The sequence below is a fragment of the Macaca fascicularis genome, chromosome 20, assembly GCF_037993035.2.
Source record: "Macaca fascicularis isolate 582-1 chromosome 20, T2T-MFA8v1.1".
In the NCBI taxonomy this organism is placed as follows: domain Eukaryota; kingdom Metazoa; phylum Chordata; class Mammalia; order Primates; family Cercopithecidae; genus Macaca; species Macaca fascicularis.
The window spans coordinates 62,556,993-62,576,670 of NC_088394.1; the positions used below are offsets into that span (position 1 = coordinate 62,556,993).

At 42.1% G+C, this 19,678-nt stretch overlaps 2 protein-coding genes across 8 annotated transcripts in view; both read left to right on the forward strand.

Moving 5' to 3' along the window:
• Positions 1–15,878, forward strand: LOC102137734 (chemokine-like factor). 7 transcript variants are annotated; one of them, XM_065537091.2, is made up of 5 exons: positions 1–178; positions 5,595–5,753; positions 10,741–10,836; positions 12,274–12,364; positions 13,522–13,706. In XM_065537091.2, exons 1-4 carry the CDS (start codon positions 101–103, stop codon positions 12,316–12,318), a joined length of 378 nt encoding a protein of 125 aa, XP_065393163.1. In that variant the 5' UTR covers positions 1–100; the 3' UTR covers positions 12,319–12,364; positions 13,522–13,706. The 7 variants fall into 7 exon arrangements, with proteins under 7 accessions (XP_065393163.1, XP_005592206.1, XP_005592203.1 ...); XM_005592149.5 differs by lacking the exons at positions 12,274–12,364; positions 13,522–13,706 and adding an exon at positions 13,719–15,878; XM_005592146.4 differs by lacking the exon at positions 12,274–12,364.
• LOC102136053 (CKLF-like MARVEL transmembrane domain-containing protein 1) overlaps positions 14,067–19,678 on the forward strand; it is a 13,951-nt gene continuing 8,339 nt past the window's right edge. Inside the window, exons 1-2 of the mRNA XM_005592141.4 lie at positions 14,067–14,594; positions 18,172–18,330. Coding sequence (XP_005592198.3) covers positions 14,142–14,594; positions 18,172–18,330 — 612 coding nt within the window. The 5' untranslated portion in view covers positions 14,067–14,141. The remainder of the gene's footprint in view (positions 14,595–18,171; positions 18,331–19,678) is intronic.

Consider the following 19,678-nt stretch of genomic DNA (forward strand, 5'->3'; position numbering starts at 1 on the left):
GCTCCGCCGCGGCGGCCGTTGCTGTAGCTGCGCAGAACCTACTCGGGCAGCGTGCTGAGAAGAGTTGAGGAGAACTGCGGCTGCTCGGTCTGCAGGCGCGATGGCTAACGTGCAGCCGAAAATAAAACATCGCCCCTTCTGCTTCAGTGTGAAAGGACACGTGAAGATGCTGCGGCTGGTGAGGCCCCGCCGCGGAGGGCGGGAGGCTGTTGAAGCTGCTCGGGGGGGCGGGAGATGTGGGTATGAAGTGCAAAGCTGAACGCCCTGTTTGCTTTTCAGCCTCGCTTTGATCAAGATTGAAAGGCAAGGCACGGCTTCGTGAGGGAAGAAGGAGAGAGATACGGCACCGTCCTCCCCTTAGGAGGGTTTAGGGACACACATTCATGAAAACCAGAGAGGGCGGGGCGCCGTGGCGCACACCTGTGGTCCCAGCACTTTGGGAGGCCAGGACGGGAGGATCGCTTGACCCCAGGATTTCGAGGCTGCAGTGAACCTTGATCGCACCACTGCACACAAGCCTAGGCGACAGAGAGATCCTGTCTCTTTAAAAACAAAAACAAAAACAAAACAAAACCTTTTTTTTTTAATTAAAAATCCACAGACCAGGTACCCCGGTTACCAGGTGAGACAGCTGCAGTTACACCTCTCAGAAACCCACAAGATTTGAAAGGAAAAAAAAAGCCTCAGGGGTTTTGGGAAGTGTTATGTGGACTTCTATAAGACAGACGTTTGATGTGATTGAGTTCAAGGCTGATACAACCCAGAACCAGGACAAAGAGAGAACTGCTCGTTTCTAGCAGCAGACTTCCTACCGGGAGCACTGCAGTCGCTTCTGAACAGTTTGGAGAAAGTTGATCATTTGGAGAGAAGTGACCTAGCTAGTTAGAGAACTGGAAACTGTCCTAGTTGAAGGAATCTATCCTAGAAACTCATCATTGAAGGAATTCACAGAGAAACCTTAAAGGGAAGGAAAAAATAAATTGTTTTAAGTTTTAAAGAGTTGACATGGGAGAGGCAAAATGGAGATAGTTCAAAGTTACAAGGAAAACATTTCCAATTAATGTGAGGAGGAATCTTATATTGGGAGATCTCCCAAAACTAAATGGCCACTTGGGAAGGCAGTGCGTTCCCAGACAAAAATACCAGGCATAGGTGAGCACTTGGTGAGGATGTTATAAAGGAGACTTAAACTTAAGGTGAGCGGGTTGAACAAAGTGCATATAAGATCCTTCTCACACCAAAAGTCTGTGATTGTGAGAAGTAGCTTTCATATCATGTAAGTTGAGATACATAAGAGATTTAGAAAACAACTCTGGAGTCGAGGGAAGGAGAGATCACTTTTGATTGGGAGTAAATACTCAGGACAAAAGTGACGAGAAGGTCTGGGATCTTGAACACTGAAAAAGGAAACATCTTGAACGCTGAAGGGGGAACCATGTTCTGTGAGAATGGTTAGTTTTTGACATATTAATTTCCTCAGCAAACCATTTGAATACTTACTATGGTCCAAACTCTGGGCTAGGAGCTGGAACAGCAAGGACAAACCAGGACAAAAATCCCTGACTCATAGAGTTCTTCAGTTTAGTTATGAGACAGACACATGAGCAGATAGTTAAGATACGTGATAAGGTGGAGATAGAACACAGAAGTGAGGCGTCTAACCAAGGAGATAGGTGTCAGAAAAAAACTCTTCCTAGAGCAATCTAGGGTTGGATCTAAGAGCCACCTGACTAAAGGCATGGAGGCAAAAAATAGCACAATTGCTGCAGAGAAATATAAGAAGTTGAGTGTTACCTTATTTATTCAAATAATCTGTGTAATGCATGTCATGTGCCAGGCACTGTTCCAGCCTCCTGAAAAATACTAGTGAACAAAAAACAAAGATCCCTGCCCTCGTGGAGTACACATACTGGGATGGGAGGGCAGAGGAGGCAAACACAATAAATTTTAGTATTCTAGAAGGTGGTATGTGCAGTGGAACAAGAGAAAAGTAAAAGCCAGGTAAGGGAGTTTGTAAGGCGGGGCGGGAGTTGCAGAGAAAAGTTGCAATAATGAATAGAATTCTAGGCTTTGTTGAGATGACATCTGATCAAAGATTTGAGTGAGATGAGGGAGTTAGCTATGAGAATACCTGGAACAAGAGTGTTTGAAGCAGAGAAAATCCAGTGCAGTGTGGCCCTATGGCAGGAATGTGCGGGAAGGCATCAAGAAAGAGCAAGAAAACCAGCGTAACTGGACTGGGGTGAGTGAGTGAAGATGAGGAAGGTTTTAAGTAAAGTATATGATCTAACTTGTATTTTTAAAGTATACTAGGCCAGGCCCAGTGGCTCACCCTGTAATCCCCGCACTTTGGGAGGCCAAGGCAGGCAGATCATTTGAAGTTAGGAGTTCTAGCAGCCTGACCAACATGGTGAAACCCCATCTCTACTAAAAATACAAAAAAAATAAAAAATTAGCCAGGCATGGTGGTGTGTGCCTGTAATCTCAGCTACTCGGGAGGCTGAGGCAGGAGAATCACTGGAACCTGGGAGACAGAGGTTGAGGTAAGCCAAAATCACCCCACTGTACTCCAGCCTGGGTGACAGAGTGAGACTCCCTCTCAAAAACAAACAAAAAACAATATAGCTGCTATGTTAACTAGATTGGTAGGGAAGGACAGAAGGGGATTGCTGCAGGGGCAAAGGTAGAACCAAAGAGACCAATTGTAGTAATCTGGGCAAGAGATGATGATGGTGGCTGGTGGTAGCAGAGCAGGTAATAAGAAGTGGTCACATTTGGAATATAATATTTTGAAAGTAGCACCAACAAGATTTGCTGATGAGCCAGATGTGGGGTAAATGAAAGAGGAGTCCAAGACAGCTTCTAAAGTTTTTGGTTTAAGCAACTGGAAGGATGAGTCGCCATCCACTGAGATGAGACAGCCTATTGATGAAGCAAATGTGAAAAGAGGATCAGGAGTTTGATTCATGTGGATAAATTGTGAAGTAAGTCTTTTCTCAGGAAGTAGACAGGAGCCAAATTGTGGAAGATCTTGAAAACATGGTGAGAAGCAGGCTCTATTCTAAAGACCCTGGAGAGCCATTGAAGAATTTTAAATAGATGAAGAAATGCATAAACAAACCTGCATGTTAGAAATTTCGTCATGATAGTTCATGGAAAAGATGCTGACGGCAGTAGCTGTAAGGATGAAGAGGAGGGAGTGCCCAAAATGTTTAGGCATTAAGTGAGCAGGACCTGATTATTGATCAGTTGGGGAATGGGTAAGGACAGTGATCTTAGGTTCCTGGCATGGGTGATAAGGTAGATTGTGGTACCACCAGTTGAGGCTGTGAATCCAGGAGGAAGGGGCAGGATTTCAGCTTTAGACATGGTGAACTGAGATTCCTGTAGGTTATCCAGATAGGGATTCTAAATGGCTACTTAGGTGTGAAATGTGGGGGCTGGACCTGGGTTAAAGACCCAGACTCATTGAGTGGAATGAGAATGACAGCATTTTACAGGGGTGAATAAAATGAGAGGAACCCACCAAGAGAGAACAGTAGCAGAGGTTTAAAATCTCGGAGAAGTGACACGGGAGCCAAAAGAAAACAGTAGTAGGGGAAGGACAGCCAATGGCAATAACGTCATAGGGGTTCACTAGGATAAGGAATGAAAAGTGTTCATTATAAAACAGCACCTCAAAGTACTGGAAAAAGAAAAAAACATTCATTAAATTTAGTGTTTCTGAAATCACTGATATTAGCAAAGGCAATATCCATAGAGTGGTAATGTCTGAGATACTATTAGTGAGATATTTAAAAGATAACTGGAAACAAAGGCCAGGAGCTTAGGAAAGATGTAAGAACTGTAAATATAAATCACAGGAGAACCCAGTTTGACAGAAACCATAGAAAGGTTTAAGGAAATGGAATAATCACCAGTGCAAATTACCATGATACAAAAAGGTTACAGAGGATAGGGACTGAAAAAGTGACCCTTCATTTCATAATCTGTGGGCTGAAGGCCTTGGTCCAGTAGAGTAATTGGAGCAGTTTGAGATGATGTGTTGCTAATAGTAATTATATTAATTATAAAGAATGAAGTTACATAGTAACTAGTTATTAGTAATCAAACTGACCAATTTAGAAGTTTAAAAGAAGGGCATATTTATGCTAATAAAGTAATTGGAAGAATTATGAATAAGTAACCTATATGGACTTAAAGTTAAAATGAGTATGTATATGTTACCAGCTGACAGGATATTTTAAAAGTCGAGCCAGGGAAGACTCTTAACCAAACCATTTACCAACAGCACAGAGCTTTGGAGAGAACTTTATTTCCCAAGAACATTGACAGAACTCCCCTGGGACCCACCAGCTTAATTTTTTTTTCACTTAACATTGCCGTGTTCTGTATCTTCATTTGGAAATGAAGAAATTTCAGAGTTGTTTTTTTTGTTTGTTTTTTGTTTTTTGTTTTCCACTTAAAATAGCATAGATTCTGATTGCATTGTTTAGGTAGAAGTGTATAAAAAGTGGTACTTTGATAATAAAGCTGTTAAACATCAGAATTATTTTTCTCTGACAATTTTTTTTTTTGTTGTTTTTGAGACAGGGTCTGGCTCTGTCACCCAGGCTGGATGAAGTGCAGTGGTGTGATCTCAGCTCACTGCAACCCCCGCATCCTGGGTTCAAGCAATTCTCCTGCCTCAGCCACCTGAGTAGCTGGGATTACAGGCGCCTGCTACCACACCTGGATAATTTTTGTATTTTTAGTAGAGACAAGGTTTCACTATGTTGGCCAGGCTGGTCTCAAACTCCTGACTTCAGGCGATCCGCTTGCCTTGGCCTCCCAAAGTGCTGGGATTATAGGCATGAGCCACCGCCCCTGCCCTGACAATTTGTTTTGAACTTTGCTCCTCAGTATTTTTCTGGCAACATTCTAAGTTTAAATCTGACAGTAGACTCCAGATTGTTAAGAATTAAGGAGTGATAAATGGATGGTAAGAAATTATAGACAGCCAGTATACAGACTTTTTGAGGAAGCATAACAACAATAGAAAACAAAACAAGGGTTTCTGTGGAGAGCAGGATAAAAGGAAAGAGTATGTGTGTATATATTTTTAAAGAAGACAACTGAGATGTTTCTAGGATGATGAGAAAAGGAGCTAGCAGAGGATGGATTGAAAGTACAAGAGGGAATGGAGGTATTTGGTGGAAAAAGATCAAGAGAACTGATGTGGGAAGTGATGGTGTCAGAAGCACAAGAGGAATAATTAATTAGACTTAAAATAGAGAGGAATACTCAGTCCTCTAAAAGACAAAGAGAAGTCAATATCCATACACTCTAGCCATGGCTGTTTTATATGTGTGTGTGTATGGCAGAAACCCCAGTATCTGGTTATTTTTGTTTATTTGGAGATGAGGTCTCATTATGTTGCCCAGGCTGGTCTTGAACTCCTAGCCTCAAGCGATCCTCCTACCTCAGCCTCCCAGAATGCTGGGATTACAGGCATGACCCACTGTGCCCAGCCTATTATTTTAGAAATTATCATTTTTACAGTTTAAATTTGTATTCAGTTGTCACTGAATAAATCATGGGTTTTTTTCTTCTAGGCACTAACTGTGACATCTATGACCTTGTTTATCATCGCACAAGCCCCTGAACCATATATTGTTATCACTGGATTTGAAGTCACCGTTATTTTGTTTTTCATACTTTTATATATACTCAGACTTGATCGACTAATGAAGTGGTTATTTTGGCCTTTGCTTGTAAGTGTTCAGTTTCATCCTTAAATTTTACTTTTTCCTACCATAATGAGATATTTTAATGAACTCTGTTTTTTGTTTCTCTTAAACCCTTAAGGTAATCTCTGATAGGCTTAGGAAGGAGGAGCCCTACCCATTGCTAGTGTGCCCTGTATTGCCTTGTGAGAGGGTCTTAAGGATGCAGGGCAGCCACAGAGCATACCTTCTCTGTGCACATCTATCAGTAGATTCAGCTGACACTTCTGTTAGAATTCGCTTGGATACATCTTCTAAAGAAATTTAAATTTAGGACCATGTTAATAAAATTATAGTGCTTTCTTAATCTTTATTACCAATTTGAATGCATGTTAATATGGCCTCAAAATTGGGATAGAGATGGAAACAGATACACAAGTGTCTATCCTTGCACATCCTTGGTCACTAAATGGAAAATCAAACTAATTGAAGAAGCTAATGTACAATGTTATCTCACTTGAAAATATCTGTAGTTATTAGTAAATAATGTTAGCACCTCTTATATTTCATAGTATATAGACTGCAACCTGCCATACTCATATCATTAGGAATAACTGCCCAGTGGAATGCCCAGATGGTTCTGAAAACTGTCAAATTGGACAGATTAAAGTTATTCGTTAAGATGTATGCAGCCCCTCAGACTGGACTAGAAGCTGATGCTAAGAAAAACTGAGTGACTTCTCCTCTGTCCTCTTGCAAGTCTCATCCCCAGCATCCTGTCTCCGTAGATCTCCCTCCTGAACCCTCCTGCTGCCCTTCTCCTCTTTGGCTGTACTAATTGCTGCCATGTCTTCCTCGGCTGCACTGGTCTCATCCTCTTGGATGCCACAGTGCTAATATCCAAGCTGATAATTCGTATTAACAAGAAGAGACTTCAGAGTTATTCTTAAACCACAAGCATGCCTTTAAATGATACCTTCTGGAACCAACTTCAAGGCCAGTGGCAAGCATTTCAGGCAAATCATAAACTTTTTAAAAGTCCTAAAAGGGAAAAGCTGGGAAGTAGGATATTCATAGCACCTCTCAAAACTATTTGATCTACACTTCAGGGCTGGACTTGGTTGGAGGGAGGTCTAGGAAAAGAGATTGCAAAGTCTTCCTCAGTTGGACCTCATTTAGTGGCAGAAAGGGTTAAACTAAGTTGTTCTAAAGATTTCTTCAAGAAGATAATGAACACTGGTCCACATCCTCTTTGTCTTGCATAGTTGCTCTTCACACTCTGCTTCTCTAGAGTTTAATAAAACTAACACATTTTAGCCTTTCTTTTTCTCCAAACATAATTCCTTGGAGTTTCTTACATGTCCCAGTAATAAACCTAGAGCCGGGAGTGTAACAGAATAGACTGAGAGAGAGTAGCTTATATGTAGCACACTAAAAGGAATAGTCCCCGGCCGGGCGTGGTGGCTCAAGCCTGTAATCCCAGCACTTTGGGAGGCCGAGACGGGCAGATCACGAGGTCAGGAGATCGAGACCATCCTGGCTAACATGGTGAAACCCCGTCTCTACTAAAAAAAAAAAAAAAAAATACAAAAAACTAGCCGGGTGAGGTGGCGGGCGCCTGTAGTACCAGCTACTCGGGAGGCTGAGGCAGGAGAATGGCGTAAACCCAGGAGGCGGAGCTTGCAGTGAGCTGAGATCCAGCCACTGCACTCCAGCCTGGGCGACAGAGCGAGACTCCGTCCCAAAAAAAAAAAAAAAAAAAATAGTCCCCAAACCTCTAAGGATCAAACTTTACTGATATTTTATCTCTTAGAAATGGGGTGTTATATGGGTAACTAAGTTTTTGCCCCATTACGAAACCCAGAATCCTTTCTGATCTTTATCTAATGAAATTATTTATTCAGTAAATGTTAAGTATTTGCTAATCCTAGATTCTGTAATTGGTTCTTTGGTAAGACAAAACAAAAATCTTGTATCTCAGAAACTTTAAATGCACCCAGAAAGCAACACAGAATAGGTGCTGTGATAGATATACACCTAGGATGGCATGGATGCAACCCAGCAAGGGAAAGGGACCAGATCACAATAGGCTGTGAAGAAAAATTGCCCAAACTGAGGGCTGAAGGATGAAACGTAGTTAGCAGATGACTGAGACAGGGAAGGGAAAGTGCTTTTCTGCTAGAAAAGCAGCAGCATATCTGAGGGTCTAGGTGGAGAAAGAGCATGACCCTTCAGGACCTGCAGGTGTATCTGAATGGTTGGGTATTAAGTTGTGAACAAGAGCCGGGACAAGAGTGAGGTTTGAGACAATGGGGTCAGGGCATACAAGGGTTTATGTGCTCTGGACTTTAACCCAAAGCCTAATGGGAGTTTTTGGGGGTTTTTAAGTAGGAGAGTGGCATGATCAGATGATCAGCCTCCATATCTTGAGAGGATACTGACAGAGGAAGAATATGTTTAAGGAAGGGTGCAGGAGAGCAGTATGTAATGAGTTTAGCTTGATAAATACAGATTTTAGTTACTTATGCGATATTCATATGGAGATGTTCAGAAATGGTGTGAAACTTAAGAGGAGCTAGAGCCACACTTTAGGAGTCACCTTGTGATGTTAACTGAGCTCGGACTGGCCAAAATGGCTCAGAAAGAGCGTAGAGAGAGCTGAAGGTAAAACTGGGAAACGCCAACATATGAGATGAGATGTGGCCAGAAAAGTCTCTCTGTCTCTCTCTCTGTCTCCCCCGCCACCCCGGTGACCTTTTCCAGAGGAGTTTGCCTCCAGTGGGCAAGTGACAGGAAAGTTGTGGGACTGAGCAGGGAAGGAAAGAGACAACTAGAGGGGTCATCCCTGAGTTGAGGAAATATGGCCAGGGACAAATAAAAGTAATGAATAGAGTGAGGTCCCTGCAGAGTGGAATTGGAGCCAGAGCACAGGTGGAGAAGTTGCCTGGGGCTCTTACCTAAAGTGTAGGACACAGAGATGGCTGACTTCCAATTCATCTGTAGGTGGGGAAAAGGTAAGTTGTTAGTACTTCCATCTGCTAGCCACTGCCTTTGCTAACTAGGAGAGGGCTTGGTCATCTCCACTCAAATTGTCCCAAAGTTGTTGTCCCTGATACAGTCTGCAGAGCAGGCCTTCTCTGATTGTTCCCCCCAAGAGCCCCAAATGACAGAAAACAGAAAAAAATGAGTCAACCCATGGCTTTGAGGTGGTATCTAAGCATAGGCTCGGAATTCCTTTGAAATCCCTATTTTTGTAATTAAGTTTACATTCTACTCTGTGGCATATAGATGTTTCATTTTTAATATAAAAGAAATGGTCTAAATTACTCTTGAGGATCATTGGTGTTCCAGGGCAGGCATATCCTTTTTTTTCCCCCTGCGGTTCTCTGCCCTCCCTAGAACACTGCTTTGATCCAAAGCCATCTATAAACACTTGCCCAGATTGCTCACAGGAGGCAGGCTGCCTGTCTGAAGCAGGAGTATGGTCTGTTGCCTTTTGAAGCAGAGCAAAAAATCCAACACAAAAGAGAGTTAACCTAGAATAGTTGTCTCAGTGTCTCCTACAAATGAGAACTTTTTTCTTCCTAAGTATATCTGATCTTGCCCTGCCCCCATTGAACCTCTTCCTACTTTCTTCCTAATTGCTTTTCTAAATTACCAGAGTTTTGCAGTTTGCTATTTGTGTTATTCCTTCCCGCCTGTGGTTATCTGCAAACCATACATAAGCCTTTCTCAGCTAAACAGTTTACCTTTCCCACACTACACATCCATTTTAAAAATGTAAAATTGCACTTCTTGACATCACAGTTAAGAATGAAACTAATTTTTACTTTGTGAAAGTATTAAGCGAATGAGCTATATCATCAGCAATAATAGCATAATTGGTCATCCATTGCTAGAGATGTCTGTGGGGATTTCCTGAAAATTACCACTTTCTCTTAAGTGTGTGCTATTTTAAGTTTTATTAATTGCCTTTTTTTTTTTTTGAGACTGAGTCTCAGAGTCTCGCTCTGTCACCCAGGCTGGAATGCAGTGGTGCAATCTCAGCTCACTGCAATCTCCATCTCCTGGCTTCAAGCAATTCTCCTGCCTCAGCCTCCCAAGTAGCTGGGACCACAGGCGCCCACCACCATGCCTGGCTAATTTTTGTATTTTTTAATAAAGACAGAGTTTCACCATGTTGGTTAGACTGGCCTTGAACTCCTGACCTCAGATGATCCAACCGCCTCAGCCTCCCAAAGTGTTGGGATTACAGACATGAGCCACAGCGCCCAGCATTAATTGCATTTTAGTAACTTAAAGTTTGATATACAATGTAGACTACTCTGCATTTTCTTATGTTATTAAAAATGAGCGGTTTTACTTCCCATGGCACCCCTTCTCCCTTAAACTTTCTACATAATACATCATCTACTTTATTTCCTAATCAGATGAATTTTCCCTCCAACTACATTTATGTTAAGTAAAAAAGAAAGAAAAAGCTTTTTAAGTAAGATTGGCATATTACAGGTAAAAGAAAACCACTAGGTGTCATTATAGACCAGATACTATCTAGGTATCATTTTACTGTGACATTTTGGTTTCCTGAAAGTTATGTGCTAAATGAATTTAATAAAATGAAACTTTCAAAATATTTAGGAAGCTGACTCCTTTTGTTGAAACAGAGTCTCACTCTGTTGCCCAGGCTGTAGTGCAATGGCATGATCTCAGTTCACTGCAACTTCTACCTCCCGGGTTTAAGCAATTTTTGTGCCTCAGCCTCCCGAGTAGCTGGGATTACAGGCATGTACCACCATGCCCGGCTAATTTTTGCTTTTTTAGTAGAGACGGGGTTTCACCATGTTGGCCAGGCTGGTCTCAAACTCCAGGCTTCAGGTGATCTGTCCGCCTCCCAAAGTGCTGGGATTACAGGCGGGAGCCAGTGCATTCGGCCTGGTGACTTTTGTTTTGTTTTGTTTTGTTTTGTTTTGTTTTGTTTTGTTTAGCATTGCTTGGTAGTCTTCATGTAATACTCAGCTTTATTGTGTGTTTTTAGGATATTATCAACTCAATGGTAACAACAGTATTCATGCTCATCGTATCTGTGTTGGCTCTGATACCAGAAACCACACCATTGACAGTTGGTGGAGGGGTAAGTGGAAGTCTTTCTGCTTTCTTTCTTCAGGTTTTATCAGAATGCAAATTTACTTGGAAAACAGATGTAAGAATAGAAAGCTATACTGTATTCATCCTTGAGATTCTTAGGCCAATATACAGTGCCTAGTGGCTCAATATTTTTGTCTGAATGCTTGCCCTGATTAACGTGAAGGAGTATGATTTTATACTAGAAGCAGAATTAACCCAATAAAGAGGTTCCTACAGATTTCTTATAGGTACGTAGGGCTAGACTAGACCAACAAAAGCTACTGGAATCAGTTACAGCACTTAGCTCTGAGAAACCTGATACCAAGCAAAACAAAACAAAAAGATGGATGAGTTTCATAGCTCTCCCTTTTATAGAAAAGGATACATACCACTTGTTAAGATGAGAGACTGTTTTGAGCTCAGTTATTTCTTGTTCAGATCCTTCAGATAGAATATAATAGATGATGATCCCTTACAGTAAGGGAACATTGGCAGGGCACCTTGCAACTAAAGGATCATTTTGAACACTGCTTGAAGAGAAGCAGATCCATTCCATCAGACTTCATCCTAGAAAGCAAGCCAGAAAATGACTCAGGTAATTTAGTTATAGTTCTATCTGATATTCTTCTGAGATTTCTCATACAAGGTTCAACATCACTTAGCTTTTCTAGGTTCTGACCTAAAGAAGTGAATTAGAAAGTTCTTAAATAAATCTTCTTACTTCCATGTTCTTTCATAGTATGAGTCACTTAGGAGAGTTCTCAGCCATATATGTCAGAACCCATGATTTTCATCTCCCTTAGGCCCTGAGCAACTTCATGAGGAGTCAGAATTATTCTAGAAATGAGATAGCTCTGTGTCAACTTCCCCCAGTTGTTTTTGAAGATAATACACATCTTTCTACTATGAAGGAGGAGGGACCAGGCATAGGATTTACTTTCATTCACTTTTTTACTCGTTCATTAATTTACTCATTTCTTAAGTGTACTTTGGCAGGGGCTGACAAAATATAGAGTTGTGCTGTTCAGTATAGTAACCATAGTTGCTAGGCAATGGGGCTACTGAGCACTGGAAATGTGGCTAGTCTAGTCTGAATCAAGATCAGCTGTAAGCATAAAAATACACATTGAATTTCAAAGATTCATTACCCCCAACAAGGATTGTAGAATATTTTGTTAATAACTTTGTTGATTACATGTTAAATGATAATATTTTAGATATACTGAGCTAAATATATTAAAATCTATGACTTTTCTTTCTTTTTTTTTTTTTTTTTGAGACGGAGTCTAGCTCTGTCACCCAGGCTGGATGGAGTACAGTGGCGCCATCTCGGCTCACTGCAAGCTCCGCCTCCCGGATTCACACCATTCTACCTCAGCCTCCCGACTAGCTGGGACTACAGGCGCCCGCCACCATGCTGGCTAATTTTTTGTATTTTTAGTAGATACGGAGTTTCACTGTGTTAACCAGGATGGTCTCGATCTTCTGACCTTGTGATCTGCCCACCTCGGCCTCCCAAAGTGCTGGGATTACAGGTGGGAGCCACCACGCCTGGCTGACTTATTTTTTTCTTTATGTTGATAATGTGGCTGTTAAAAAATCTTTAATTATGTGGCTATGTTACATTGGTGACTCACATTATGCTGCTTTCAGACAGCACTGACTAGAGTGTGAGCCCTGTCCTCAAGTTGCTCAGAACCTAACACAGGAGACACAAGTGGAAACCGCTGTATATAAGTTGTTGACAGGGAGCTGCAGAGGGCAGAAAAGAGGAAACTACCTCTCTGGCAGTGGAATTGCTGTTTGCTGAGAATAAAGGAGAAAAAAAGAGAAGAGTTTCCAGGTAGAGGAGCCAATAGTGTACAGAGTGCTAGTCATGAAAAGATTGGTAGGAGGTATTCAGTGTGGTCAGAACCTAGGAGGCAGTGGCTTGAGACTCTAGGTGGAAAAGGAGACTGTGAGAGCCATGTCTGGAGCCAGGAAACCAAACTGCCTGACCACTGGATGAAGCTGACCAAACAGCATGCAAGGAATGGCATCCCCCTCCCCAACCGGGCACCAGCTCTCAGATAGCCATCAGAGAGTCTGAAGGTCCCCACGTGTTCTTGTTTATTGCTTTTATCTCAATTTTACTTTCTTAAGGCCCATTTAGAATCTTACCCCTTAAGCAGATGTAACCTAGCCTTTGAGAGTTCACTTTGGATCATCTTATTAAACTGATTAAAACATCATTCAGTTTTCTGGAGCTGCAGTCCCTATGATTTAATACTGAGCTGGTGTTAACTTTGACCTTTTCTTCTATAGAGTTTGTCAGTAGAGAAGTCAAAGAGTTGAACACTGAGGTTAGAAATATTGATAACTAAATATCCTCAGTAGGGCTTAAAAGAATACATGCAAGAGCAGGTCAAGAGATAAAAGCAAACAAATGAATTTCAGAGCCCACACTGCTTCATTATTTTTCTGCTCCCTTAAATTATCTTTTCTCTTTCTATAGGCAAGTATTTAGAAAACTTAGCAATGAAGAGAATAAGATGATCTCTGAAGTCTCTCCATGTTAGTATTAGGTGAAGCACAGGGAGCAATCCGAGTACCCTAGCAAGAGAGGAATCTGGTGGGCAGACCACTTAAAACTTGTGTGAACGACAGGAGTGGGGACCATGGTTAGGGCAGTGATGCGTGTCTTTCTTTCCAGGTGTTTGCACTTGTGACAGCAGTGTGCTGTCTTGCCGACGGAGCCCTTATTTACCGGAAGCTTCTGTTCAATCCCAGCGGTCCTTACCAGAAAAAGCCTGTGCATGAAAGAAAAGTAGTTTTGTAATTTTATATTACTTTTTAGTTTGATACTAAGTATTAAACATATTTCTGTATTCTTCCACATATTTTCTGCAGTTATTTTAACTCAGTATAGGAGCTGGAGGAAGAGATTTCCCAACTCTGCGCCCGGCTTAGAGCACTACTGTAACTTCCAAGAGAGCGCTGGGAGCAGCGGGATCAGGTTTTCCGGCTCCCCGGCCTGGGTGGCAGGGAAGAATGTGCCGGGATCCACCTCAGGGATCTTTGACTCTCTTTACCGCCTGGCTGGCTAGCAGCTCCGAGGGGTGGAGTTACAGAGATTTTGAGTTCTCAGGCTAGACGGTGGCATTGCACCCCCTGTGGCAATGAGGTGGCTGAAAGGCCGGGCTTGTCGGTGGGGCAGCGGGTGCTCGCGCCGGAGGGGTTGCCAACAGCCGTTGGGACGCGACACTGGTTCCCAGGGGAGAGCCAGCCGCTGCTGCGGCCCTGGTTCGGACGGCCAGGCCCTAGGGACCCACCATGGATCCTGGAGACGCCAAACCTGGGCCGCCCGAGGCACCTTCAGGGAACCTGAAACAACCAAAGACTGCCACAGCCCTGCCAAGTAGCGGCAGCGTAGTGAGTTCTGTACCCAAGGCACAGCGCAACGCCTCAGCGAAGACCGCATCCGGGAAGCACCCTGCAGCCTCAGTTCGCACTGCGAAGTCCGCAGCCACCGCACGTCCCCAAGGAAGTGAGGGCACCGCACCCTCAAAGAAAGCCACCACACGCCCACCCCCAACGCCCACACTCCCACCCCCAACACCCACACTCCCACCCCCAACGCCCTCTGCACACACTGAATCCAAACTCTTAAATGAGACGGCGATCAAAGAGCGTGCGGAGGGCCGAGCCAAAGTCCCGTGCGAATTCAGGGACAGCCTCAAGCGTTTTTCCTTCTCGCCCACTGGAGTATTGAAGATCCTGAGAATGGTGAGCAGAGAGCTGGTGAGATCTAGCTGGGGGATGTGGCCGGCAGTGGCCTCGGGGAAATGCCCAGGGGGTGCCAGCTCCAGAAAGCTTCCATAATTTACTTTGCCACTCACCTTTGTTTTGCTTCACCTTTCCTCCCCACCGCCCCTTGCTCCCCACACACTAAACCGTTCCTACTAAGCTTGCCTCTTTTTTCCCCCTATTTTTTTTTCTTTTCTTTATTATACTTTAAGTTCTAGGGTACACGTGCAGAACGTGCAGTTTTGTTACATAGGTATACACATGGCATTGTGGTTTGCTGCACCCATCAACCCGTCACCTACATGAGGTATTTCTCCTAATGCTATCCCTCCCCTAGTCCCCCACTCCCTACAGGCCCTGGTGTGTGATGTTCCCCTCCTGTGTCCATGTGTTCAACTCCCACTTATGAGTGAGAACATGCAATGTTTGGTTTTCTGTTCTTGCGTTAGTTTGCTGAGAATGATGGTTTCCAGCTTCATCCATGTCCCTGCAAAGGACATGAACTCATCCTTTTTTATGGCTGCATAGTATTCCATGGTGTATATGTGCCACATTTTCTTTATCCAGTCTATCATTGATGGACATTTGGGTTGGTTCGGTTTCCTCTCACAAAGGAAATTAGGGAAGCAATGAAGATAATAGGAATTTATAAGTTAGGAAACAAAAATAATAGAATCAATCAATACAAGAGCTGTCATTTGAAAGTCCTATTAAATTGATAAACCATTGGCCAACCAAGAAAAAAAGGGGGAAGAAAGGACATATATTTAAAATTAGAAACCAGAAGGGGAAAAAAATCATAAACATCAGTGAAACTGAAAGGATCTACAGGAGTACCTTGCAAAACAGATGTGAATAATTGGATGAAATAGTTGATTTTCTAGAAGAATGTAAATTACCAAAACTGATCCCAGAATAAGGAAAAATCTAAACAGGGCAGTATAAACATAGAAGAAAATGAGAATTTTACCAAATGAGTATCTTTCAAAAATGTATCAGGCCCAGACCCTTTTACAAGTTAACTCTTTCAAGCCTTCATGGGATATAATTCTGACACTACTATAACTTTGTCAAAGAATAGAGAAAGAAGAATTACTTCTGAACTATCTTTACACATTCAGTATAATACTGATAGGAAAACTTGACGGAGTTCAGAAAAAGAAAACAAAGTAGAGATCTCACTTGCATCAGAACAAAACATCAATGTATTAGCAGATAATATTCATCAGTACTTTTTGAAAATACAATACCACAAGAAAGAAACAGGATGATTCAACATTAAGACTCTATTAAAATAATTAACTATATTATAAGTAAAAGGGAAAATGAGATTATATCTATCACATTATAAAAAATTAGAAGATTATGTCACAGAACATGTGACAAAATTCAACATTTGTCCCTGATTGCCAAGAATGGAGATCAGTAAGACAGGAGTATATAAATATTCCATTGACATTGTAAAAATAAACATTTCAAACTAAGAGTCAACATATTTAAACATCAGAGGCCGGGCGCGGTGGCTCAAGCCTGTAATCCCAGCACTTTGGGAGGCCGAGACGGGCGGATCACGAGGTCAGGAGATCGAGACCATCCTGGCTAACACAGTGAAACCCCGTCTCTACTAAAAAATACAAAAAACTAGCCGGGCGAGGTGGCGGGCGCCTGTAGTCCCAGCTACTTGGGCGGCTGAGGCAGGAGAATGGCGTGAACCCGGGAGGCGGAGCTTGCAGTGAGCTGAGATCCGGCCACTGCACTCCAGCCTGGGCGGCAGAGCGAGACTCCGTCTCAAAAAAAAAAAAAAAAAAAAAAACATCAGAAGTATTATTTATTAAGTGAGGGGAAAAATGATGCCTACTACACCATAAGTCAATTTTTTCTGAAACCACTAGTCATAATTAGGAAGGGGAAATACTATTTGAAAAGAGGTGGCCAGGCGCAGTGGCTCACATCTGTAATCCCAGCCCTTTGGGAGGCCAAGATGGGCAGATCACCTCAGTCAGGAATTCAAGACCAGCCTGGCCAATATGGTGAAACCCCATCTCTACTAAAAATACAAAAATTAGCCAGGCTTGGTGGAGCTCACCTGTAGTCCCAGCTACTCAGGAGGCTGCGGCAGGAGAATCCTTCCAACCCAGGAGGCAGAGGTTGCAGTGAGCTGAGATCATGCCACTGCACTCCAGCCTGGGCGAAAGAGCAAAACTGTCTCAAAAAAAACAAAAAGAGGTAAAATATATCCTTTCTTTCAGCTAATATGATTGTATATCTAGAAGAACCCAAATCAACTGGAAACAATTTAGAGCCAGATAATTTAGTTAGGTGAGTCATTATTGTGTTAATAAATAAAAGCTTTCCTAGACAAATAACCACTTAAAATAAGAAAATATTTCAGCCGGGCGCGGTGGCTCACGCCTGTAATCCCAGCACTTTGGGAGGCCGAGGGAGGCAGATCACAAGGTCAGGAGATCGAGACCATCCTGGCCAACATGGTGAAACCCTGCCTTTACTAAAAATACAAAAATTAGCCGGGTGTAGTGGCACATGCCTGTAATCCCAGCTACTCGGGAGGCTGAGGCAGGAGAATCGCTTGAACCTGGGAGGCGGAGGCTGCAGTGAGCTGAGATTGCGCCACCGCACTCCAGCCTGGTGATAGAGCAGGACTCCGTCTCAAAAAAAAAAAGAAAAAAGGAAAATATTTCTCTTTACAACAGTAATCAAAATGATCAAATATCTAAAAATAAGTGAAATGTGATATACATACAGGAAAAAAACTTTAAAACTCTCAGAGATATTTTTTGAAAACCACTAAAATGACTGGAAAGACATACTTTGTTCTTGAGAATAACTAAATTCTGTAATTTTTCCAAATTATAAGTGAGTATTTCATTTAGAAATCCCAACTCAAATGCCAGCAGGCTTAGTCTGGGGAACTTGACCAACACAAACATGGCAGACATAAACAGTCTGAGAATTAGTAATAAGAGGAAGACTGGGCCAAACAATAACTCTGTATAGAGTGAATTGTCTATAACTTAGAGTACTAGAGAAGGAAGCAGCAATTCAATGGAAGAGAACAGTCTCAAGAGACCAAACTACATCTGAGAATTTAGTATACGATAAAGGTTGGATTGATCTGAAATCAGATCAGTGGGGATAATACTGGCATTTGCCAATAAATGATGTTGAGATAATCAGCAGCTGTTTGGAAAGAAAGAAAACGAAGGCTCTTCTACCAAAATCAATGTATATGTACTTTACCAGTATATATGCAGACTTCTTTCTAGTATGAAATATAAACTGCTAATAGTGGTTACTTTTAAGGAGAGAGACTAAGGTTGGGTTGGGGGAAGATAAATAAATTGATTTTTTTTATCCTTCTATACTATGTGCTTTTATTATTTTCATGTATTTCATTTCTTCAAAATATAAGAAATGTTAAAAATGTATGTGCAAAGCAGTATAGGCCACTGTACTGTAATATAATCATATTTATATACTGACAATGTAGATTTTTTTAAATCATGCATTAAAACAAATCCTGTTTCTTTTATTGCAGAGTCTTATCATAGGAGCATTAGCTTGTTTCATCATTGCCCAAGCCAATGAGTCATTTATAACAATCACAATTCTGGAAATCTTCATCGTCCTTTTTTTTATTCTAATATATATGCTAACCCTTCACCACTTGCTGACCTATTTACATTGGCCCTTACTTGTAAGTGTTCATTTTTACAATTCTTCAAATCCAAGCTTTGCCCTCAGCCCCAGAGTAAGGGCTCTCCTTAAGTGAAAACAACAGAGCTATCTCTCTAGACAAGGACATAGCTGAGCTGTGACAGTTAGGGTGTTGCCCTGGTCCAGAAAGATTCCTTGGACCCTTGTGCCTGCAGGACAGCCAACACACCCCTGCTCCAGCCCTGAGTGTAAAACCCCTCATTATGGCACTAGACACATGGTACTTTTCAGCTTGTCCTAAAAAAAAAAAAAAAAAAAGGACTTAGTACATAAAGTAGGTAAGCACATTTCTCACCCATTGCTTGTGAAACAGTGCATGCTTCTACTTTGCAGAGAGCACTCTGATTATAAACATTCTCCCCAAAAGCAAAAGTTGATATGATGGCATTGTAGAAAATTGCCGTGCATACCCTTAAAGATTGTACAGTCAACCTGTGTGTGTGTGTTAAGGTCCCCATCACAAAGAGGTGCCGGACTATCCAGAAAAAGACATTACAGAGCCTTCTTTAATAGCTTTTCCCAGACTTCCACATTCTTTTGAACAATTGCTAAAGCTAATCCCTCAGGTCTCAGACTAGAGAGGCAGTATGGTTTTGTCCAGAGACAGCCATGGGCCTGGATTCTGGCCCTGCCACCTTACTAGCCATGTAACCTTTAGCCTCAGTTTCCCCATTTAAGAAATACGGAGAAGGAAAAGTGTGATAATAACTACCTCATAGGGTTCCTGAAACATTTAAATGTGTGCAAAGCCAATAACATAGTATGTGACACAAAGTAAACATTCTAATGTCCAAAAAGAACAGCCACCCATCAGACCCATCAGATAGCTGGGTGGCATTTGCCATTCTGTCTTGCGCTGTGAGCGATCCTAATTCAGAGCTTGGGCCTCTTCCACATCCCACTTCCTTATAGAACATTTTTCTAACCTTAAAGTCAGAATGTTCCTTTTGAGCTAAAAGTCAAATATTGTCTTCAAATCTCTGAGAGATTTTCTGCAAAGGCTGCTGAGCTCTCTCTGTCCCACAGAATGCCGAGTACAGGAAGCAGACAAAGCAAATATGAGCAACTTTGATTGAACATGTGGAAGACCCTTTTAGTTATGGAGAGGTTTCTCAGGGGAAACTCAAATCTCTGTCCATGGAAATTTTCAAGAAGGGAAGGTAAAGTAACCATTTTTGAGCATATACCATGTGCCAGACACTTTTTCATGTTACCTTATTTAATCCTCACAACAACCCAGTGAGGTTATGGTCATCCCTCACCCCCCATTTAACAGATGAGAAAATTGGATTAAAGACATTCAGTTGTCCATGGCCATATGTAGGTGC